The sequence below is a fragment of the Cynoglossus semilaevis genome, chromosome 11 (assembly GCF_000523025.1).
Source record: "Cynoglossus semilaevis isolate Cse_v1.0 chromosome 11, Cse_v1.0, whole genome shotgun sequence".
Taxonomy (NCBI): Eukaryota; Metazoa; Chordata; class Actinopteri; order Pleuronectiformes; family Cynoglossidae; genus Cynoglossus; species Cynoglossus semilaevis.
In genome coordinates, this window is record NC_024317.1 from 7,697,094 (window position 1) to 7,723,103 (window position 26,010).

The 26,010-nt window shown below is 38.1% G+C and overlaps 1 protein-coding gene across 1 annotated transcript in view; it reads left to right on the forward strand.

Moving 5' to 3' along the window:
• The window catches only part of suclg2 (succinate-CoA ligase GDP-forming subunit beta), a 63,998-nt gene that overhangs the window by 14,209 nt on the left and 23,779 nt on the right, over nucleotides 1–26,010 (forward strand). The window contains exons 3-9 of the mRNA XM_008320347.2: nucleotides 6,840–6,939; nucleotides 7,883–7,973; nucleotides 8,466–8,618; nucleotides 9,478–9,567; nucleotides 11,295–11,391; nucleotides 14,324–14,485; nucleotides 15,871–16,013. Of these exons, the coding sequence (XP_008318569.2) occupies nucleotides 6,840–6,939; nucleotides 7,883–7,973; nucleotides 8,466–8,618; nucleotides 9,478–9,567; nucleotides 11,295–11,391; nucleotides 14,324–14,485; nucleotides 15,871–16,013 (836 nt within the window). The remainder of the gene's footprint in view (nucleotides 1–6,839; nucleotides 6,940–7,882; nucleotides 7,974–8,465; nucleotides 8,619–9,477; nucleotides 9,568–11,294; nucleotides 11,392–14,323; nucleotides 14,486–15,870; nucleotides 16,014–26,010) is intronic.

The following is a 26,010-nucleotide window of genomic DNA, read 5'->3' on the forward strand; positions in this document are numbered from 1 at the left end:
AGAGCCTCATATGCTGGTGTATATACACACTTCATATCAGATGAGTTAGGAATATGTTGTCGTTCTTTTTCGTTGTTGGCATTGTCTTGAATTTGCTTTGATACATTGTGATTTTTATTTATTTATGTTTTTCCCACTTTATATTCCTTTAAGTCAAAACATCCTCTCTCCTCCACTTTTACCGCAGTCAACCTCTGCTGCCTCCTCCCTCCTTTTTGTGCTTAGCACAACCTTCATGCCAGAATGACAATTAACAGAGATAGAAATAATTTAAATTTATTTCAATGGGCCATGAATATTCAGTGTAAACAGAGCAGGTTTATGCAGTGCTGCCAAATCTCATGTGTGCCTATTAGAGTCATACTTAGTTTGATCTGTTAGCTCACTGAATAATGGTAAGCTACCTTGACATTAGCCAACTCTTTGATGAGGCAGGGTTTGTGTACGGAGGAATATTTGGTTTGGTAGTCGTAGATAGATAGAATGTAGTATGTAGAAAATACTCATCTTTGTCATATTCAGTCTGCTGCATATAACTATGTCAGTCTGCAAAATTGGGTGTAGTCATAAATAATAGGTTTTCTGCATCTTCAGTAGTATTTCACCAGCCCATCAATTGATAGTGTATGCGTTTTCCAATAAAAAGGTCAATGGTTGTTTTGGGCTACATGTGAACCTCTGGTCGTCTGCTCTCTTGCGCTTAGTTGTAAGTCTACATACAAAGATACATTTTAACTCTAAACAAGAATCTGTCTTGTTTATATTTGCTTTAGTGTGGCACTCTTTACAAAGAGCCCATAGTGTTAAAACCTGTTCATAAACCTTAAGGATTAAAATGTTTAAATTGCTTTACTCTATAAAGGGTTATTCTCTTGAGTTCTGAGTAAAACGTGTGAATGATAATGTCACTGGGCATTTTTTTCATAAAGAAATATTATACTTTCTCAGATCGGTATGCTGTGTCTATAAAGCATATAGGGAATGAAGGAATGCATCAGCAAACACAGGATTTTTGCAATAATTGTATCTCTGTCTGTAAGTTAGTCATGTGGGCATGCTAGTTTGCACTGAAGTGCAGAGGAGAAGCCCTGCACAGAATCCTCTGTTGGATGGCCTCCCAGATTTACCCTGTGTAGTTTTCCATCAATAATGATGTGTACATACTTTTGACTGTGCCAGATACACACCCAGGAGCATGTTAAAAGAAAACCTTTGGTGTGAATAGCTCAGGGTGCTGTCTGTGGCTGGTGAACGGAGTTCACAGACATTTAGACTGCCAATGCTTCCTTTACAGTGAGGGGAAAATATACCTCTGTATTCATTGTTTTTGCACTACAGTGAGGCAATATGTTCGGTAAAAAGTAGGTCTACCGTATCACCACCTCAGTGCGTTGAATTTGCATTTTTAAGCAGTGTGTGGGAAGGCTGCCATGCTCAGAGCACTTCAGTGGCAACTTGGCAGTTGGACTTGAACCTGAAACCTCATCTTTAACCACCAAGCCACCACTGCCTTCAAGACGACTGAAGCAAAGATGTCAGTTGATCAATGTCAGATATTTACTGATCATTAACTATTAACTAGTTAATATGATTTGAATTGTCTGGTTTGACTCCTATCATCATTCACACTGGTCTGCTTTTTTGAAGATTCATCATCTACTATTAGTATTATTCATATACATATATGTACATAGACCACAAAAATTCAGTTATACTGCTTTTAGTTTTCTGTAGAAGTAGTACTTTTTTATTTACCTTGGAAATAAAGGACATATTTTACACTGGTGCAGTTTTTGCGATGTGAAACTCACCTTTGTTTATGCTTGGTGAGACTCCATAGTCATTTTTGCATGAACATCAACTTTTCAGAATTCTCTGGCATGGCACAGAGAAACATTTACACCTCCGACTAGGCCTGGAACTGGTATATGAAATCATCTTCAGACTACCATATGTTTCCCCACCAACTTGATACACTGCCTAGCCTGTACCATCTGTTACAGAATTGCAGCTCACACTATGTGCTTCACCACAGACTGTTCTGAGGACTCAGATGTCTGTGTTTGTCATTTGAATCTCACCTACATCTTACTCACACTGTGCCTTAACCCTAAGGCCAGTGAGGACTGAGATTTTTGTTGTCATCGTTGTTTCGTATGGAAAAGTCTTTAAACCTTTTATTCTTTAATTCTCAGATTAGAGTAATAATGCAATCTACATGATGAGATGCATCAAAAAGCAGACGAAGCTTACATACATGATGAGATGCATCAAAAAGCAGAAGCTTACGTTTTCATAAATTAAATGCCCTTGCTTTAAAACAGAGCAGTTAAGTAGTTGTTAAGGACATTTTCACTTTTATATTAGTGGTTCTGTGTTGTTGAGACAAGGGGAGAATAGTATTTGACAAATATGATTTAACCAAGGATTTTAACATGCTTTATACTTGTATGCTACTGTAGAAGATTAGCATTGTCTATATCATTGTGTAAAGACACTGACACAATGTTCACAGCCCTTATCATGATAAAATAGCCCTAAATTGGATGTAATAGTAAGGCTATTTCATGCTTCATGGATCAGCGAAGCTAAAGTAATGCTGTGATTTATTTATTTATTTATTTATTTTTAATTTCTATTACTTTTTGCTCTGTGCCTTCCTGGTTTTTGTCTTGTCTGGATTGACCGAGATCCTTTCTTATCGAGATGAATCATGTCTGTAATTTCAACCTTTACTCACCACCTCAATGCAGAATGTAGTGGTAAAAGAGCATCTGAAAAGGGTGAGGAACAGAGTGCATTTTGTCAACACAATTTGTTTCTGTTGTCCACTCACTTCTGTACCAAACATTATATGACTAGTGTATTTTTGGCACTGTCTGGGTTTGGTCAACTTAAGGAGGCAATGACCAAAACAAAAGCGTTAGAATTGCACTTGATGTTAATATAGAATTTGCTGGATTTTCACAAGAGACAGAAGAACGTACGGCTGTCAAACATGGTTTAAACATGAAACATTGCCAGAAATCTCCTGACTGAATGTTCCTCCCTCTCTGTTCACAATGTCTCCAGTGAAGCAGTATCTCAAATGCCTTTTAAGAACACTTTCATCTTTCCTTTTCAGAGTCTCCAGTGAAAGGTGCTGACTGTAACACTTAATGCAGAAAAGAGTTGACTCCACCACGGCCCTTTACTTTCTGTGTATGTACAGCTGATGAAAAGGATGATCAATCTCTCTGAGCCTTTGTGTCTGTATGTCTGCACACCAGTTGGATGCAATGGCTTCTTAGCATCATTCTGCTGTATGAAGTCTTCTGTTTATCTGTCCAAAGAAAACCATATCAGGTTTCAAAACTTTTATATTTGTATTATCTTTAGTAATGGCTGCTACATGATAAAGCTGTTTGATTCTCATCAGGTCTTCACCATTTCCATTGTGTTACACAGAAACAGATACAGAGAGACCCAGACATTTTGACCTTTCCTTTTACTCATCTTTTTTGTTTTGTATTATTTTGTACATATTTCTACATATTACATATTACTATAGCAACACCAGAACTTTCTTGGTTGGCTCTCTGGGCATATGGTATAGGAAATTAATGAGTGCAGTGCATTTGCAGATATTCTCACATCACCTCACTTGCTGATGGACAGAACATGGACATCTCTTGTCTTTCCAGTCTGACATGTTGCACCAGAGCACAGGTGTTAGTCTACAGTTCTCCCATCTCTCACACTTGCCAGGGTAAGATACAGCCATCAAGGAGGAAAGAACAGGATACAGCTGGTTGATAAAAGTTGAGCTGATTAGCTTGGCACCCAGGTTAACTCCACAGCATGGTCAGTCAAACATTTTCTTGGGAAAGACACTTCTCACACCAAATCCTGATTTTGGACTGTTGGAGGAACAAGGGTACCAGAAAACAAACCTGGGGATAACAAGGGGAGAACATGCAAACTCCATAAAGAATGACCATCATTTACCACTGGTGATCTTCTAGCTCTAAGGTCTTCCACTTTCTGGCCCTCACAGAGAAATCATCATACATTAGTTGATCATCCACTGCTGCCTCCATTCGTGTTTGTGGGCTTTGGTTTTAAATCCTGAGTTGAGATGAACTTTAGTAAATTAAAACAAACTACTTGGAGACAGGAGACAAACAACTCCTTACACACACAAATCACTCCTTCTGTCTGAGGACTTTAGTGTAAGGTTGGCAAACAAAGATTCTTGTTGGATGAGGCTTACTGTCTGTCTGTTTTAGTGCTATTATAAATTCCTTTTTCATACCCATCAAAGCAACACATTTGACAGTAATTTGTCAAAGTGCTGAGATGCAGTGAAAGGTATTGTCTAAAATGTGAATAAATTTTGCTGCTGCTTAAAACAACACAAATAAATAAAAAGCTGTTGTGTTTTTCACTGCCCAAAAAGTGGTGGACTGAAATCTTCTGACAAGTTCTGTTTACTGCACATTTTTGTGGGTAGAGAATTTGTTACACAAAAAACTATTTCACATTATTTAGCTTATTTTTGTGTGTTGATATACAGTACATCTTAGCACAACTAAAATTATGCAATTATATGCCTAAGGATACTTTGGGCAGAACAGCCCCTGTTGTGGATTGTGGTGTTAGAGGTTTTTCTTTCCCCTACTCCTCTGTCAGAAGCTTATATTCCCACATTACTATCATATCAGCGCCCATACAAAGAACAGAGGGTTACTGCTGGAGTTCTTTCTCTTTCCAATCACAGATGGGCTTGGCACACAACCTTCATCTGTTCCCTCCTGGCCAGCATCTCCCCGATGGTACAGTCTCAAAGGTTTAATTAAATATCAGACCAAACTTGACTTTGCTGCTGACCACCCCACATACCAGTGAGAAAGCTGAAAATCTGAAAATGGACGGAGAATAAAAGGGGCTACAGAAAAAGTGACTGTGGGAGGGGTGTCATTTTCCCCCTGCTGTCTTTTCTGTCCCTGGCAAGGAAACTGGGAGTTGAGTTGCGTTCATTAATGGGAAATGAATAAAGCCTGCGGATGATAACAGCATTACTCCAATGGCGTGTGATGTGATTGGAAATGTGCAATGTTTATCCCCATTTCCATGTCCCCAAGATGTATTAAAATAAACAGAGATGCAAATCTTTCTCTTCATGTTCACACTGGGCCATGTATGAAACAAATTGAAGTAGGAGACTATTATGTCTCCAGCTGAAATTGAGTTTCATAGAGCTCATAACAGTACGCTTTTTTGCACCACCTTCTAATTTGTGTGTTTGCTAAGAGAACAATATGATCTATTATATCTACCAGATCTGCTCACAGTGTACTGCCAATGAATAAAACTTGCATTCCAGGAATGCAGTATTTTGGATTGAATTAACATTCCATTATTGCCTGATTTAATGTACTGTTGGGTGCACTGTGCTCCATTGGTGTGACCTCTCAGTTTACATGTTTAATAATACATATTCTCACAGCACCTCAAGCTTTGAGTCTCCAACAGTGTTTGACAGTTTTCATGCTAATTATTTTTAAACCATTTTTTTTTGTGCCCAAGCCCATCATTTTGCATGCTATCAAAGGCATGACTTATTTCTAATTTTACATGCAACTTCTTCAGTTTTGTTCATTTTATGGCGCTTGCTGCTCATTAGAGAGCCACCTTTGTGTGTTAAAAGCAAACTCCTGTAGATAATGGTCACCGTGGTGTTTATTATGCAGTGTCCACAATGATCTTGGAGAACATCATTAGATGTTCTCTCTGCTACAGTAGAGAGTAGTTTAATGTTAACCCTGATTGTGGTTCTTTAGGGGTTTAAAGTTGTCTTTTAAAGATAAGAATTCACAAAAAACTTTTTCTTTTATCTGCTGGTCTATGGTTTTGTCTTCTTATAAAGTTTCTTATTATTATCAGCGGCTCATTGGTCCTTATGTGGCCATTCACAGTTGCTGATTTTGCTACAGTATCTTGTCGTGTGGTGCATAATAAGCAGGTTTGCTATCAATTACTGGAGCTGCGGGAATGAACACCTGCCTCATTCTCACTCCATTACCTTTCCTGGCACAATACATGCCATTTTGAAATACTGTGTATGTCATTTTCGAACCACATATTGTTCTTTTTAGGATCGCCAACACTAAGTTAGTCTTCTTGTCTTTACATGTTTTAAACAGTTTCTTTCGACACCCTTGTTTTACCGCTAAGATGTCTCTATTTTTTTTCTCTAAAAATAGAAATTTTCTTTGTACCGTCCCTTCATGCTACACATGCCCCTAGGACACTATTTCATCTTGCTTTGAACTCTTTCTAATTTTGCACAGTAGCAGATTTAAAAAAAATCATTAATGAAGTCCTTTTGATTTTAAAATTGAATTTAACAACAACCACAGCGCATTTTTCTACCAAGCCACATCTGCCTCGAGTGATCCACACTCATCGTGCAGCCCGATTTTATCCTACTCAGACATGACAACTGCGAATACCTCCTAATCGTCATGTAAACAACCTCCTCTGTCCATTGGTATTCCTGTGCCACACTGTAATTAGTATTGTTGCCTGGGGTCATTTATCACGCAGATGGCAGTTGAGCTCAAGTGTATAAACTTACTTTCCTTCAGCTTCCATTGCTGCTAATCTTTTCACACATCATGCCAACCCCTCTATTTTCCTCTTACCCCCTTCAATCAAATAGACAGATAAGTGGCAGACTCAAGGGGGCATTCGTGATACAGAGTCTGTATCTTAAGTATTTTGTCTCACATTCTGTTCAACCCTTCTTCCACCCATGTCTCTATCTCCCTCTCACTATGTCTCTTTTTCCCTTTCAGATGCTAAAGAGATTGTTCTGAAAGCTCAGATTTTGGCTGGCGGCAGAGGCAAAGGGGTTTTTGACAGCGGGCTTAAAGGTGGAGTGCACTTGACTAAGGAGTAAGTATAACGCATATGTGTTTTTCACACTGCAGGAGATAGATTTGCACTATTGTTTTCTGTTCAGCAGTGGCCTTAAGCACGAGGAGACCTGGAGAGCTCTCTGAAGATGTTCCCCAAGCTAGACTCAATAAAGATTGACTTTCCTGACCATATACAGTTATTCCTAAGTCTGTCTTGCTTTGGAACAGCTACATTTAATTCAACCCTGATGAAATGATTTTACAGGTTGTTTGCCTGCTGTCGAGGTTCATTTTGTTGTAGCTTGGAATTACAAAAGACTAACAGAAGTGTTTTTCACTGGGAGCTCATTCTGAGTTATTTAAATTTCAAAGAGATGTTTTTGCTTGGAAACATGATTCACCTCCTTCAAGTTTCCTTGCACTGAAAGATTGCCTCCTTCTATTGTTTGCTGCAGCCTTTAAGGCAAAAAGGTGATTAATGTCAATTGGCCCGGGCATGTATCACCCTACTTCAGGGTATGGAATGGCTGGAAACTTTTTGAAAGTGAGATGTGCTGAAGTTCATTGTCCCAAGACAGTGACATGAGTGCACAGTTCATCTTCCTCTCATCTATCAAAAGACGAGAACAACCTCAGGCCTCATTTGTATTCACGTACTAAACCAGAGCAAGCTTTTTAGAAGCACACTCTGCATGCAGGCTGCTTTTCAAAAAGAGAGAATAGGTAGAGGTTCCTTCAGAGTTGTGAAGATGTAGCAAGTGTCTTAACAAGCTGTGCTTTGTCAGAATGTGTTACTTTGATGCCCAGGAACTGCTGAGGCACATCTTTCTCTATCTGAACACGGCTCTGAAAGATTAGGGAAATACTTAAAAAATGTCAGTTCACCTGCAAGAGCCATCATGTATTTTTTTGAAATTTATTTTGTGGATTTTTTTTAATAGCTTCTCTTGGAACCCTCTGTTTCTTGCTCTCTGCTTTAGCCCTGCTGTTGTTGGAGAGTTGGCCAAGAAGATGCTGGGTTTTAACTTAACCACCAAGCAGACGCCAAAAGATGGAGTGAAAGTGAAAACAGTGAGTCATTGCCTGGATTAATAAAAGATACATTATTTACCTTCTAATTTTTCAAAACTTGTTTAAATGATTTAAGTGATGAATTGAAATAGTTCTGTGTGGTCTCTGCACTTTGGGTTCTTTTTCTTTGTTTTTGTATCCCCCTCTTTCAATGGTGTTTCAGCTCCTCCTTCTGAAGATTTCTATGGCGTTTTATTAATTGGATTCTGTTTTTGAAAATACAAACTCTCTGCACTTTGGGTTCTTTTTCTTTGATTTAAAAGAGGATAACATTTTTGGAAAATGCTTATTAAGTCATTCTCTTTTTCTGACTAAAAGTTTATAACAATGCAACCTAGTTGTTGTGCTGAGGTGGCAGTGGCAGCCGTGCCCCCGCAGCAGAACTTGAGACCCCAGGTTTAAATAATATAGCGTTTGAAAGAAGAGATTTTAATTTACAATGTAAGATAAAAAGCCAATAAATATATTGTTTTCATGCTGTGCCATGTTTAGGTGATGGTTGCTGAGGCTCTGGATATTAGCAGGGAGACCTACTTTGCCATCCTAATGGATCGCTCCTGTAATGGTCCAGTCATGGTTGGCAGCCCACAAGGAGGAATGGATATTGAGGAGGTGGCTGCCAGCACCCCAGAACTAATTTTCAAGGTATGTGATTTGTTTTCATATCAATCACTGTGGAGTTGGATGAGATTAAAAGACTAGCAGCATTTAGCAGTTTTTATTCTATATATTTTCTGCTTAAAACAATATCATGTCACCAACAGTGTGACACCTCCACACAAACCACATTAAGCTGGAGCTCGATGTGAACCAGTTCATGGAATCACCTTTTGTGATTTTCATTTTCTGATTTATTATCCTTTCTTATAAAATGTAATCTGCAGCGGCATGAGGATGTTGTTAACAGCTGTACAATGTAAAAGTACAGATGGATCGTGCCCGCATTTGTAATTGTTTTACATCTTTCTTTTTGCTGAAGTGTGCAGATGTTGGAGCAGATTGCAAAGATCCAGCTGACATTTATATCCTTCATTATTTCTGCTCAAGCGTTCAAGATATAAATGCGTCGCACAGCTGGGGTGTTGCTACCTAACACACACAACAGTTCAAGAAACTCTGTGCTCGGCTCATTAAAATGTGCTCTCTATAGTGTGGGCCTAGTTAAAACAGGCTTGGTTCAGACACTGTGACCTCTTGTGCTGTTTTTTTTTTTTCTTTTTCTTTTTTTTTTCTTATCCAATGTGCACCTGTAATCCTGACACCATGTCATTTCATCCTCGTTCCTTCAGTTTGAGAGTCAAAGATACAAGAATCTAATGATTACATAGCCACAGCTCTGGTGTCAACTGTTGATTCTGACCATGCATGGCGGTTTGCCACAGATTAATTACAGTGTTATCATTTTAATGTGGACAGTCCCTTTGTGGCAAATTATAGCCCACTGTTGGAGCTTTCTGTTTTCCCCCATTCCCAACTTCCATTATGGTCTCTGTCTCCTACACAGGAAATCATAGACATATTCGAAGGTGTGCGTGATGACCAGGCCCTTCGCATGGCAGCTAATTTGGGTTTCAAAGGACCTCTGCAGAGACAGGTAATATAACCGATAAACCATATTTTTGGTTAAAAATCGGTACGTGAGACAGATGTGTTCTCATTTCATTAACTTCAAAAACTGAACTTTGGTTACTATGACTTATTATAGCTTTACAGAAGCATGTTGAGAGGTGTCATTACACGAAACTCTCTTGCCAGGTGGTCTATTGTCATATCTGGCAGTGACGCACAGCACTCTGCCATTCTGTGGCAGTCGACATCGCTAATGATACGGTTATATGATAGAAGGGGCTGAACATCAATAATTTAGGAATGAAATATGCAGTGAAATGTGCAGTTCATCCAATGAACTGAAAAGTGGTTTGGGCAACACAATATATTCCTCCGTAGACTATTATTTATTACACCCAAGATTCATAATTCATATGTAGACAGCAACCACCAGCAAAACAATGGAAGATGACAGATGATGGAAGATGATATTCCTAAATTTTTCAAGGATTCAATGATTCATTGTTTCCAAAACAATGTTTTACTGGTTTCAATTATTACAATAGCTCTAGCTTAATTTAAAAAAAGCTCCAGCTTGTAATTGGATTGTAGAAATGGTAATTGGAAAAAGACCTTTTGTCTGTATATGCATATTGGCAATAGCAAAGTCAGGACATACATTATATAATAACAATATTAATAATTGAGTCCCTTAATCGTCCCACGTTTGAATCAGGGCTGGTAATAGTATTCCAATTATTGTGTTAAATAATTTGTTAAATTAATTGGATTAAAATGGTTAAATTATTGTATATTGTATACTGCAATGTATATTCGATCATCAGAAAGAAGCGATAATTTCATTATACTTTTATTCATGCCAAAGGTGAAGGTGGACATTACTTATATCTACCGGTATTTCTTAAGGATTGTTTTTTGTCAATAGATGCCTCTCGAGAGCCTGTTTAATTGATAAATAGGTTGACAAAACTACTCAGTGCCGCTGTGTCTGACATTTATGATTAATCCTGTAATAAAGCCACAGATCCTATTTATGGGACCAGTGGATGCCAGTGTTATTTCCGTAATAAAAGCATGTTTTTTTAACGTATGTTAGGTATGAGAATAAATTAAACCCTGTTAACTTTCACCCGTGTGGGTTGACACCACATGTTATTTACATTTAATTGATGCCACCTGTGGAGTTAGATTATTTTGACTATTGAATCCCTCTGCATCTCCCACACATTAAATACATCTTCTATAATGAGGTCTGGGGCCTGAGTTGACACACTGAATGAGCAATGAAACCAGATGCTGTTTTGAATGCTGTGTAGAATAACTAGTTAAAATTGTCAGTTGCATGAATTAAACAACATTCTGTCCTCAAAGTTTGCTGATGCCTACCAAAATCCTGAATTAAGTTTTTGATTATTTGTTGTTCAAATAAACATGGTGTTTGATGTCACTGTATTACATAGCATTGCAGCATAGCATAGTTTGTGTGTGTCTGTGAGTGTCCATGTATTCTATGTAATTAATGTAAGACAACTTTCCGTAATAGTGCTTGTGTTCCGTATTTTGTTACTTGAATGTAATGTTCCCGTCAATCTCAGAAATACACATTAGTGTCAGACAAACTCAGACGGCATGGTGTTCAAGGCTGATTTGCCGTGTCTTATGCAGCCTTTGTGCCAGGTTGAGTAGCCTCAGTGGGGCCGGCCCCTCAGGTCTGAACCATCAGGTAATTACTTTTCTCTTTGGACCATACAGGCAGCCGATCAGATTAAGAGGCTCTATGATCTGTTCCTGAAAGTCGACGCCACTCAGGTCGAAGTCAATCCTCTCGGAGAGACTCCCGAAGGACAAGGTACCCTGTGACACAGAAGATGTCTTTGTTTTGTCTGTGTGTCTGTTCATGTGACCGAGCTTCTCTCTTGTTGCTTTATTTTTGTTTGTGCGTTCATAAGGTTTGTTTGTTTTTTGTTTACCTTCTCCTTCTGTGACGGCTCCTGTTTCAGATAAACTCAAGGTCATTTTAATCCTCTGCTGATTTAATTGAAAAATATATGAGAAAAACTCATGGTCTACCAACTATGAGAACACACTTTAAGCCTGCAAAACTTAAAATGTGTTTATAGTGACAGTGTTAAACAGTGTTAAAATTTGCCCGCACCCAGTCTCTTTTATCCATCCACATACATCATCTCAATGATACACTCACATATTTTCTTCCAAATTGCACGAGTTAAGTGGTGGAAATTGACAAAGTGATCACCCATTTGCTCATAACTACCTCAAACCATTAATTAAAACCAAACTCCTTTTGAAAATGTTATTGCAGCCATTAATCAAGTAAGAAAAACCCTGACTTTCACATGTCCTTCGATTAACGTTGAATTATTCTACTAACTACTAGAGATTGAACTATTATTGATGTTCTTATTTTCACTTTTATGAAACATGATTCAGGATGTTTGCAGTTTTACTCAGTTTCACATAGTTTCTTTAAATAACAAATTATTACAATTACTTTGAAAAAGAGATTTAGAGTTGTCACATGTCAGTAAAAGTACAGACATCGCCATATGGGATTTTTTTTTCTCTACCTCAAGCGCTGAATTGATTGCCATTGCAAATTAATTCATTATAAAATCTGTATTTTCTACTAGTTTAGCTTTATCGCTTAAAATGAAACTAAATGGACAAATCGTTGTTTATGAGGCAAAATAAAATGTGTATATTTAAAAAAGTGGAGCAGCTTCAGCTGAACTTGAAATGAACTTTTCATTTTCTTCTCTGCTGTGTGACTGAACACAGACCGACTGTGATGTCCTTCATTCAGACGCAGCTGAACACACCGACGCTGCGTCCTCTCTGATGTTATTTGGTTTGCTCAATAGCATTTCTGTTCAAAGTGTATGTTATCAAAGAATGGCAAAAAAAAAGAATTTTGTTATTTTATCATCTCTTATGAATATTAATATTTGAAAACGCCTGCTCTCAAATGCAGGAGATGTATAAATACCCTTTTCTTGCAAAAGAGCTGAAACAGCCTGTGAAGGTGAGCTGTACATTAAAACCAACTCATTCTCTGGTTCTGTTTATATGACACGGGGGCAGGCGGCTATTTTCCAGCAAGGGTTCGACAGACGTGCGTTGGAGGTTTCTCAAAGGTTGTAAATTAGACGATAACTGAATTCATTTTGCAGAGGCTGAAATAACAGATGTGTCCAAATAAAACAGAAGGGACTGTCTAATGAGAGAGCTACTTTACCTGCAGGACACTCTCTGAAGAGTCTGCATGCTGCTCTGTCTCATTTGTGTGTGTGATTTGTGGGTTTTTTTTGTCTTTTAGTTTATTCAACGTTTTTACCATTGTTTTTTTCCTGACCTATTTTTTTATGTGCTGAAGCTGTTGCATCCTTGAAATCTTTAATTCCATCACTGCTCTCACTGCTGTCTTTTTTTTGGTTGTATGGGAACTCAATCGCCTTGGAATTTTAAATTTTAAGTATGAAATCCTTGGTGTTTTCATTCTCCTCCATTTTCTACAGCTGTTTGTTATTTCTTTTTTTAACCTCATTTCATCTTCTTTTAAAAACCTTTGGCACATTCCGAAAAAAAAAAAATAGAATGAGACAATAGACACCACGGGCAGTAAGCATTTTATAACAATGAGAAAAAACCCACAGTCAAAACTGTTGTAATTAGTAACGTGATTGAACCAATTATAAAACAATTAATGTTATTAATATAATTCAAATAAGATCCATTTTATGGTGTCTTAGGTCAGTGTTAGGGTTGTTTATAGTAAATAAGTTTAGTTCACCAATTAAATCAAGTTGACCTGCAATTGCATTATCGTAGGTTCTTTTGGCAGACGTATAACAGTTTAACTAGATTCAAGATTAAAGATGTTTATTGTCATATTGTTAGAATGCAGCCACTCAAGCAGTGTACTGAAAAAAAAAGTTCCCCCTTAACAGCCAACAAAACACATTTTAGAAATAAAACAGAACAGTGAACCAATATAGGCAGTAGCAAAACACAAAAGTGACAGAAATAAATAAGCTATGCCATACTAAAATAAAATTAAAATAAAATGAATTGCACTGTGAAAAAAACTACTCCATAAAAGCAGTTATTTTGTTGTATTCACAAAAAGATTGAGTTTTCTAGATAGGGTTTCCATTCATATATGTATGCCAAAGACTCTAAATCTTAGATTTCAGAGTCAAATTAGTTAAATGTCCAGATAATCCAGATTTTAATCTAAATTGCTCACCTTTCTATGCTAAAAACCCATTCTTTAAAAATGGCCCCTTGTTCCTTCTTTTACAAACCATGTGTATTTAATTTGAGATATTATAACAGTGTGTGTCGGCACAGAAGCTGGATAACAACAAGTTTATGAGGTAAATTTAATTTGAAGCAGAGCCTTATTGAAAACAATGTTTTGTTCTTCACTCATTAGACAAAGTATTACTTCATGCCTCCTGTTTCCTGTTGTGTTAAGTGCTAATCGTAGAGGCAAAGACCACATCCCTCTTAAATATCTGTTCACAGGTTTGATAAACAATTAGTTATAGAAATGCTGTCTGTTCACTGCTATAAATATTATTTCGTACACCATATACTTTAAAGTTGTATCTCCCATCTCTTTGAAGATTAATTTTCCCTGATTCCTTATCTGCCCATTTCCTCGATCTGCACAGTTTTTTTATCTTTTACTTGTTGTTGAATTGTTTTTACATTCCTGACTCTGTCCTTGTCTACCCTGCACCCTGTCTTCTACCCAGTGGTTTGCTTTGATGCCAAGATCAACTTTGACGACAATGCAGAGTTCCGTCAGAAAGCTGTGTTTGCCATGGACGACATGACGGAAAGCGACCCCACAGAGATGGAGGCAGCCAAGTGGGACCTCAAATATATTGGACTGGATGGGAACATTGCTTGCTTTGGTATGGAAATATAATCGTACCACCCTTCACAACCACAGCAATAAACACAAAAACATATAAGTCACACCAGTCTATACATCGCATTTATTTCTGAAGGAAATATTTCATAGAAATCTAAGGACGTTTAATCTGAACAGATTATACTGTAACCTAAGGAAGTTGGTTTAATATTAAACAGGTTAGGTGTTTGATATCAGTGTTTTCCAAAGCATAATTTGTGTTTGTGTGTCCATGTACTATATGTCCCGTGTTTTTTTTATATATATATATCTTTCATCAGGAATGAAGAACCTTAATTTCAGACCTGTTTCCTTGACCAACTTCAGGACTTTCAGTTGCTTCATTTAATGCTCTATTGCAGAGACACTTGTCTACAGTTAAAAGTTGCTACAGTAAAAGCTGCCAGGGCTTTCCTCTTGTCCACGTAACAAGCAGCTTTCTGAGGACTCCAGAAGGAACACTGCCATAACCAATGTGTTCTAATTAGCTATAATCCACCCAGAAAGTCTCCAGTGAGCCGGATTGTTAGCATTCTCATTAAAGGCCCCCTCTCTTGTCATAAATCAAAGCTTTTACAGTGTGCAGCAGCACTAACAGGTGCTCTTTCTTCTCACCCCAAGCCTCATAAACACATTAGATGTCTGTTAGCGCCGCATCCCTCACATAGACACACGCACGCACGCTAACCCTCAGTCTGCATCCCCAGCTCCCTGCCTCTTAAAGTAACAACAGCTTTTAAAGCCCTGCAGCTTCTTTGAGAGCTCGGTGCACCACCAAAGTGACAGCTGTTAAAACAAATTTCCTTTTTATTGAGACCACAGTCAGGGAGCTTGCCAGGACAAGAGTCGAGTCAGGCTAAACCAAATAAGGTGAGGGGGATTTTTTTTTTTCTTCCCGGTGTGCACTTGGCTCCCTCACAACCCAGCAGGGTAGCTCTGCTGGCACTTAGTTAAATGATGACACAGGTTGCGGAGAAAAGGAAGCACATCAGTCTCTTTTCATCAGCTCTCTCTCCTCCATAGTCTGGGCGTTATAATGATAATAATCACATTTCTTCTGTAGCCTGACTTGACATATATTGTCTAATTAGAATTGTGAAGAGATTATTGCTCTTTTGTGAGTTCTTGACATGTCATTGCTTGTCTTTGCAAGTGTGTGTGTGTGTATATGTATACACACACAGACACACACACACACACACATATATATATATATATATATATATATATATATACTTCTTTGAGTCTGAACAGTTCCAACAATTTTATATCAGCTTGCACGTTTTTCAACATGGCACAAATCATTTGTTCGTATTGTTTGCAACAAGAATATTTTCTTTGGATTTAAATTTAATTTGCTGATGAAGTGATTTTTTTCCTTTATAGTGAATGGAGCTGGATTGGCCATGGCCACATGTGACATCATCGACCTGCATGGTGGGAAGCCCGCTAATTTTTTGGATCTGGGTGGAGGAGTCAAAGAACGGCAGGTGTACGAGGCCTTTAAGCTGCTCACCGCTGATCCTAAGGTACGTTTACAGTACATGAGATGCATTTTCTTAAATGGTGCTTTATTGAAGCCTGTCTGCACACAAAGTGCACTGCATCCTAAGGCGTATGAATCTTTTGAGTCTTTTCTGACAGATTGTGTTTATAATGCTTTTGGCAAGGTGGGTTTGCTGGGAAATGTGCACTGAAGTAAATGTGCCATAATGCAAGGTTGAACAATCAAATCTGCACAGAGGCATTTATGGTCAGAGAGCATCATCCCAGTGGAAGTTAGCTGAACAGAAAAAGAAAACAGGTCCCTGCGGCAGACAGTGTTAACACCAGTGTACCAAGAGTTCTGGAAAATATTAGAAAAATATTATCCAGAACAGTGTCAAATATAACCGCTTTAATTTTCTAGTCAAACAAACAGAACATTTTATAAATATTGACAAAAAAAGAGCTGACATCGACATTTATGGTGTGTGAAAGAACAAGATGATCAGTTTGTGTTTTCTGATGGCGCTCAGATGTTTGCAACAAAATGTTGGAGACACAAGTGCTATTTACTTTACTGTACTTTGTTGGAAAAGCAGCAGCAGTGCAGGGGGTGCCAACAAGCTCAATAAACTTCCCACCAAGGCTGTGTCTGTTATTGGAATCATTCTGGAGATGTTTGAGTCAGTGAGGAACAGAAGGTCACTGAACAAACTGCCCTCCATCATTGATAACAAATCCCATCACCTTCATGACACGCTGCTGAGACAGCAAACTCTTTTTCACAAAGACATGCTCTGCTTTCGTAAAAAACAAATGCAAAAAAAAAAAAAAATCCAATCCAAATCAAAAAAAAAAAAAAAATCTACCACATACAATTTTCTTCACATCAATCCAAATGTATTAAATTTATATATTAATTATTATGTTATGATATATGTGTATAAATGATGAAATTTGCATTATCTTGTATTTTTGTATTTTCCAGAAGGGTAGTTTGTATAACTAAACATGTTATTGCTCATTTTGGCGTGGTCAAGACTGTGTGCTCACTCCATGTTAAATTATATTTTATGCAGCAGCCATGTTTGGTATTAAATCACATCCACAGATGCTTCTTGGTCTTGTAAGTGCTTTGTATCCAAGTCAACAGCAGCTTTTATTAGACTGAGGACCTTCCCCTATGTGCATGTTTCACTGACTCTGGATGGTTGTGTGATTATATGCCATCATGTTCAGTCCCCAAGGCTTCATGATTAATCTCTCGTCTGCTCTCATAAAAAGGAGATAAAAAAAAAAATCCTCCACTTCGCAATACATGTGCCACCGCATATACATGTTTCACACAAGACAGGCTCAATTTGGGTTGTAAAATGAATAAACAAGTTTTCATCAGAGCAAGGTTCTGAGAGTCTCCCGGCATGGAATGAGTGGCAGCTGGGGGTGTTTTACAAGTGATGCAGCGCTGTGTTCAGAAAGCTAATAACTCCAAACTAAACATTGTGATCCCTGTAATGACATACTGCAGCGTTGAGCATGTGTCGACAGTACTCACACTGCCAGTTCCCCTGCTGCCGCTGCTGCTGCTGCCGCTGCTGCTGTCACCCTTTGTCCATGCTTCAGTCTCTACTTGACTGTTGATGTCTGATGTCTATGTGATTATAGACCTACATTTTAAGTTGTTGACTCTGTTTTTTTTTATCCAATTGACATGAGGGAATCTGACTTCGAAGTTACATATGACTTGGACTCCAAAGCAGTTGCATAGAGCAGCGGTCCCTGAATACCTGAAATCAGTGTGTGAATGGGGAGGGGGTCATAGAGACCCCTGGTAGGTTGGTATCACCTGGGCGACACACCTGTCTTTGAATCTGTCTGTGTTATGAGATGAAAAAGATTTGAGTTTTCTGGGGAGATAACACAGGGCAACATTGTAGGTAGATGAGAGATTGTGTCTTAATTCACCTCGTCTGTAGAGTGATGGATTCTTCACCACTCCACTTTACTCTATAAGGACTCTTGTTTTATGTATTCAGCCACTCAGAGGTTAAATACCAAAATCTTCCATCATTTGGTTAGAACTGAAGAAGCCTCTTGGGTGAAGGATATGTCTTCAAGAAACCATTACAGTCTAGTTTTCCTTGATCTAACTGCTTTGGATTAGATGGCCTGGATGACTAAGAACGTACACAGATCTGTCACTTGGAAGTTTGTAATTATTAGAAAAATAATCAAACTAATATTTACATAATAAATACTAATTTCCAAAAATTAGAAAGCCACTATTCTCTCCCAGTAGAGAACATGTAACGTGACTGACATTGGTGTTCCCATCTGCAGCGGATTCTTTTGCTTCTGATTAGAAGGTACTGTACGTCTGCTGCCTGTCCCCACTCCTGCTGTGTGTGGAAATGGAGACATGAGGCTCCGCCTTAACAGGAGAAGAAAGTGGAATGGGTTTGACATTAAACTGGGTTGTAAGCACCATTAGCATTTCAACCAGGGGAGCTGGGAAATCTGCTCTGATCTTTGGAGGGAATATTAATCACTTTACAATGAGCAGAAAAGAAAAGGAAAGAAGAGCTGCTTATTTGCATATAGTTATTTATTTTTGTAACAACTACTTCCAGCAAAGTCCAAATTTAAAACCCAAAGAAATATTTCCTTTTTTTTTTTTTTTTAACTTGCCGTGGTTTATTTTTTGGTTAATTTTTGGTTGTATGTGTTGGTTGATTTATATCTCTTATTCATTGATGAAAAGAGACTGATGTGCTTCCTTTTTAACTCCAGTCTGAGGTCTCTTGTTCATTACGCTGAGGAGCAACGTGACCTCTGTGAAAACTGAAAAGCAGAGACAAACTGAGACAAGTCAGCTCTCTGTTGTTTGCTCCTATCACTGCTGTCTGTTCACAAAACAAACATCACAGTTGTCTGAAAACAGACTCAATACATTCACAAAAGAAAATAGTCTAAATCAAAGGTTAATTGAAAACATCAATCATAAAGCCATTATATTTCATTCCATATCTAATACATTTATATTTTTTCTGCAGTTTTGTTCAAATGTTTGCCAAATTATAGACGTATTAGTCTGTCTGTATGTTTTTTATAACAAGCTTCACCTTCATCTTATATAACCAGCTGTTGACACTGAGAATCCTACTTAGTTTTGCTTCAAACACTGCCATAACAGGCAGCCATTAAACCTTGGGTTACGTGTGTGCAATATAGAAGGTTTAAGGCTGTTTTCTATTACCTTTATATGATGGAATTTTTTTTAAAACATATCACTATTCTGTGTTTCTCTTTTGTGCTCTTGTCTATTATCCATCCATTTTTATAATAATAGTTTATGATGGTTACATAAGCTAACGCCAGCGATTTAAGATTCAGAATTATTGATAATTTCCTCAGTATGAAGCTAATTACAGAGTATTATACTGGGCTCAGACAACCTCCAGATGTAAATTAAAAGAGCTTGCTCATTATCAGGTTGACTGAAAACGCAGCTGTGGATCAGGAGATTGAATGGGTCACCTTTTGACCCCAAGGTCAGGGTTCTGTTTGACTATGTGCCAGTGTGTCCCTGAGCTGAACACTTTGCTCTGAATGGCTCATTATACACAAAAGGGTTGGAGTCTGTGTCCTCAGAGTGCACATGCAAGTGCTTTTTAGAGGTTTAAAAATTACTGAGACTGTGTAAAAAGGTTTCCATCAGATTGCTGGTTAATGTTGGTTAAAAAACATTAACATTGTTTGTTTGCCTCAACTAAACTATTACAGGGCAGAGGTCATGTGGGTCCTGGCCTTGAGTTACCCCTCATTACTACAGTTAAGTTTAAATAATAACATAATTTAGAGAATATATAGTCAAAGGTTTTGGTTGTTTTTCTCTTGGCCTCTATAATAACTAAAGATTTCATTGTTTCACTTTACATGTAGTGTGTACATTTATTTTCCAAAATAACCATCTCTGACTGCAAGTGCAGTGTACTACAGACTAGTCAATGAAGGGACTGCCTGTTGTAATTTATAATTCTGTAAATGTGTCTTTTAAATACAATTTGAAAACTATATGAGGTGAAAATATAATTTTTAATTATAATTATATATAAATAATTATATTTTTGATAATGTACCAAAATTGGGCATAGATAGAGGGATTGTGTACTGCTACGCTTACCTCTGTGTAAAATATCACACAACAACGAAGCTTAAGTTGTTTGTAAAAGCAAATTAATCTCATGAAATATAAAGATCTTGTGTCAGTACTTCAGTGTGTTGTTATCTGTTTGTTTCTGGTTGTTACCTGAAGGCTCGTTGCATCCTGCTACTGTCTATTTTACTACATAGTTGTACACGGCAGCCGTGTAGTGTTCTCTTCTAAAATGAGCTGTAGTTCAGCTGTGCAAGAGCCCTGCCAGGCAAATCTGGTTAATGTTAATGTGCATGTGCTAATGCTGTGTAATCACTGCTTTTTTGTGTCCCCTAGCGCTTTTTCCCTATTATTCTATTTGCAGCTGAGTGCCTGTGCATCGGCTCACCTGTGCTACTTCTTCTACACTATTTTCCTTTATCCATTTTTACACAGACAAAAACTCTTCGACCTATTATTTTGTTACATTGACACAGTTCATTAACATTACGGTTAACACATTCCTGGACAACTTATGTGTGTGATGCCAGTTTCTTATTGGACCATTTTCCTTCAGTTTCCACATTATCTCCCTCATCTTCTCCTGTTTCGTGTCTACATCTATTCTTCGTGGCTCTACTGTCTTTCCTGTAGCTTTTGCACGGCTAAAATTGATTAAAGTCAATTTGAGCAGCTCCCCCCAGTGTATGCCTGTCAGCTAAAGCCCAGGGACAGGTGCTCTCATGCTCATATGGAGAGAACTGAACCCATGTCTAATATGCTCCTGCATGTTTGAAGTCAGAAAATCCAGTGCCCTTGGTCCAACGCAGGTGAGCCTGAGTAATGGCTCATGTAAAAGTTATGCACTTAGGTATCCTAAGGCCAAAGAAAGATAGAGAAAATAAACCATATCTCACTTCAGAGTCAGAAAGCATCTTAATCGGGCACTGTGGACCGTCTTAATTTGCATGCTCCTCCAAACACGACCCTTATAAGACCTACTTTTGCCAAGTTTCCTCCTTGGGATCCTTCCTGTGTAAGGTGAAGGCACAGAGAGCAGGTGATGCAGACTCAGTAGAGCCAGTAGGCCCTCTTCTGTCTTTCTTATGTCTTGGCCCATATTTAATGTGCTTGAACATGTGTGTAGTCACAGAGAGAAGTGTTTGTGGCCCAAACCAGGTGAGCTGGAAGACTGTGTTATAAAAAGTTGTACATCATTGTACTCTGAGGCCACAGAGGGAAGTTAAAAAAATACTGTGTCCCAATTCATGGTCTAAAGCATTGCCCAGCTGCATTTAAAGGCCGGAAGCTGTCAGAATGCATCAAGAGGAGAGCCGTGGTATGATCTTATCTTCCAAATGCGGCCTTCATATGTAGCCTACTTTTAGCTTCCCACACAGGATCCCTTGGGTAAAACCTCAGATTCCAATAAGAACTGTTTCCTAAATAGTTGTGCATTTTGAGTAAATTAAAATCAGAAACAACCACAGTTTTTATAAATCCTATAGCAAATATCTTTCTTTCTGACTGTCTAGAGAACTACAATTAGACTAAAAATATGTATTACAAGGCCACCATTAGCTAAACTATCTTACGAGCCAGACAGTAAGTTCAAAAACACGACTTATTGTCAGGTTTATTTCTGTGTTTGTTTTCTAGCTGCATTTGCAGCCCCCTTGGGCATCAACAGTCTTTAATCCAACAAATTACCTGTGAAGTAAGATCCCCATGACATGTTATTTTAGATAGTAATATATCACTTCTTCGCCTGAAACTGAAGGCCAATGGAATATGGCACTTCCCTTCACTATAAACACCAAACATAAAGCCACAGAGGATTCAGAGGAGGGAGAAAACAAGCTGCAGCATTAATGGCAATAATTCCCAGTGTGCAGAATATTTCGTGGGGCAGTGGTGGCTTGGTGGTTAAGGAACCAGACTTGTGTCCAGAAGGTTGTAGGTTTAAATAGACCAGTCACCAGGTGCCACTGAGGTGTGAACGCTCAGCTTGAGTTCCTCTTTGTTCACTGGGTGATGGGTTAAATGCAGAGGACAAATTACATTGTGTGCAGTGGTGTGCTGTTCATCAGTGACAGTAATTTACTTTTTCAATACTAAACAAGAGGCCTTTCGTCCAAGAATCACTCCATTGCTCAACAGACTTAATATGGTTGCCATTTTCTGGCCAGGCCTAATGAAGATTGAACAATACTGAAACAATCAGGTTGTATGTTTTTAGGTAGACCTCACACTTTGGTTGATGTTTTACCAGTTGTGAGTCGAGGCCAGTCTACTCTGTCAATGGAAGTGTTGGTTTCCCTGTCTGTAATCTAATGTCTCAACCTCAAGTGCTCTAAGGTACAAATATGTTGTAATTTTACTTTTCATTGTATTTTTATTATAATTTTTACATAAAAAGTATCAAATGACAATTGAATTATATAGGCCTCGTGTAGTGGTAATATATTTTACTTAAATAAATACACAAGTTGGCATCAGTTATTTAAATCCTGATCAACCCAGCTCTTTTGTAGAAGCCATTTAATGGTCCATATAACTACAGTATAATGTCCTTCTCTTGTCAGGTATTTGGATAAAAATTCATACCAAGGACAGGTAAAGCCAAAAGCGATGGACAAATGGGGTTATCGCTCTCAGAGCAGCATTTACCTCATTTTTCTTTTGAAGGTTAATTTAAGGAAGTAAGAGAATAGTCCAGAGAGGAACAGGTTAACAGATGACTTGTCAGATTGATTTACCCTTCAGGGAACTAGTGCCATGTCCATCTCCTGTTCCATTAAACTCAGTGTTGAACATTAGGGCATGTTTTCGAAGACCTGTGTCATTGTTACTCAACTATGTCATTACTTAAGTAGTGTGTTTGCATAAAGTCTATGGATTGCTGATGTTTTTGTCCTGATCTGGGCACCTTGTCTAGGCACCTTTTCATTCCCTGTTGATTTTAAGACACACACTCAGAGAGAGACAGAATGAGAGAGACGCATCCCATGGGCATGTCTGATTGAGCTTTCTCCTGTCTGCCATTCCTCATCCTTGGCAAATCAATAGAGGATCTGGGATTGGAGCTCAGGCTAATTGAGCTCTGCTCTCTGTGTTCCCTTATTGCTGCCAGGAGTGTTTTGTCATCACAGTACCTGGTTCACACTATGGGGCCAGTGGGGGTGGGGTGGGGGGGCATCGTCTGATCACATAGGAACTGTGGATGCCACCAAGAGAGGAGCTACAAGAGATTGAGTAACCTTGTGAAGTCAGAGGAAGGACAAGGCACAGCAAATAAATCCTTATCTATTCGTACCATCACACTATCTGTTGGATGTTGCTTTTTTACTCAGGGTTTGAAGAAACGGGTTTTGTTTAGCAAACAGCTTTGACAATTACTAGAAATAGCTCGATAGAACTTTTTCATCTACGAAAACGATACCAATACTAGTGATACTAATCCGGTTTTCTCCCCCGGCATGCCGTTGCTTGAGTTATAGTGTCAGTGTTTACAGCATTGTGCTATAGTTGTACTTTCTATATTAGATCTTGAAATTTTGACCAATATTGGACTGATACCCATCCTGAGTATCTGATCGCGCAATCCTAATAATTACTAATGCAGTATTAATGGTAGACTGTTCTAATGGCTACCATTTCTATTTGTATGTGTATTTTATTAATTAACTTATTAATAAGTTTGTCCATGAGATTTTTGACTGCCACAAGTTATCCATCAAGATTATGTTAAGAAAGTACATTTCTAATTTTTTTTTTTTGAAAACCACTCCCAAAACAACCCACACACATACTAAACATCCACACAGTTTAATTTGCAATTCATATTTGTTCTTTTGTTGTTGTCTCTAAGGTCAGACAATGGGTATGTTTACTAGTTACCAGCTGGGTGAAGCTGGCAAAATATATTTGCATTACCTTCACTGCCACAGTCATCACAGAAATATCAAGGCACAATTTAAAAAGAATTCCTAAAAAATAAAAAAAACTTAGGCTGCTGACAAGATTTTTGAGGAACAGCTTAATATTGCTCCCTTTTTATTGTTCTTATTTTCTTGTATTCTGGCTGGTGTTCATATATCTTACCTGCCTGCATCCTTGTAAATAATACTTTTTTTTGTTTGTTGATTTATTGTAATTGGTATCTGCTTTTAATGTGTCTGGTGTCTATGCCTTTTTTACTGCTGGCAGAACCTCACATTGGCCCTTAGGGTAAAGTAAAGCTACTTTTGGTCTGTGAATATGAGTATTCTCCTTTTTCCCTACGTCAAGCACGTTTCCCGTGTCTTGTGTTTGTGAGTACCTGTAAATAAATCCTTTTGTTGATACACACAAAAAAAATATTTATGTGGCTAGACAGGCATGGACAATTATTGCATCTCTTAACGCTTTGCAGTCAGTAGAAAAGAACAAAAATCTACAAGTAGCTGTTGGTGATTTTCCTTTCTATTGCAAAATAGCACACTTTTTTTTTTTTTTTGAGTACTGTCACCTCCACCTAATTTAATGGTTATGTCCAAGCCTTCAATCACCATGTACTACTCAGTAGGTCTACAGCTACTCGGCAAGGTCATCTTAATGGGGCACTCTAGTGTTCCCAGTATACAAATACATAAAGAATTTATATGCCAAAGTGAGTCAAGTGATATGCCCCTGGCTGCAGAAAATGATATATTCCATTATTCTCCAAACATGTACTACCAACACAGCTATTGCACAACTATTGATGATTCACATCAATAGTTACAAAAGCTGGAAAGGGAAGGGATTTGCAAAGCATTGCTGATGCACTAATGAGGGTTTAAATCCCCTTGTACTGTTCATACACCTGCATTATCTAGAAGCATTAGTTCAGCTTTTTAAAATTAGATTTTACTACCAAGTCAGACTATCCAGTTTACATGAGTATCATAATCAGAGAAGCCCTTGTCCATGGTGAGGCACAGCTTGAAGGAGTAATATAATGTGTAACATAGATCCACAATCCTTGTCCTCACCTCATTTCACGCTCCCCAGATGCTCCTGTGTGCACATGCTGTGGCATTCTCAAACACCCAAGGTGATGAAACCACTGATGCTCTCAGCCATGTAGTCACACCACAAAGGTTTGACAGTATTGGTAATGTTTTACGGGTTACTAGCTGTTTAAAGCTATTTACATTTAAACTCAAGACATAGGCAATGACAACACTTTGCAGATATTTACAAAACTCTTCCCATTTCCACAGATGTCACCACATAGCTAGTTTATTTAGTCTGCAGGAGTCAGTTGAATATTTCTGTGGCAAATGTAAGGTTTACATTTAGTTATTTTTGTTTTTTGTGTTGATGGAAAATGTTGTAATATCTTTGCCTACTGAATGATGAAAAGTGGTATTCAGGAGGGTTATAGAAACCTGCAGTCATTTCCTGTTTAAATAACTACTACAAGTGAACACAGTCATTTAGACAAATATGATGATGATGATTTGTCTAAAATGACAAATATCAAAGCAATACTAAAAGTTTATTTTCTGTACCAGTGTTGATGTTATGACAAAAATAAGATAAATGGCTTAAAGGGGGGTTCTTCTTCTTTTTTTTTACCAACAGTTTTTTCTAATGAGCCGGCATTTGTAGATAGTCTCAGTCTCTTTAAATGACAACACCATTCTCAGCTCCTCTTGTTTCTTGTTCCAGGTATTTGAGACATGCCGGCAGCAGTACAGCACGAGATTGTTGTCAGTGTAATTGGCTTTTCCAGAGCCTGATTTGATATGAGCCTCTTTTTTGATCCACACTCTTCTTTATTACTCAGTGTAATGGAAGAGATGAGGCTCACATGAAAACATTCGTCTCATCTCTCCAGAGGAATCGCCTATCGTACTTCATTTTCATGTTCATGGTCA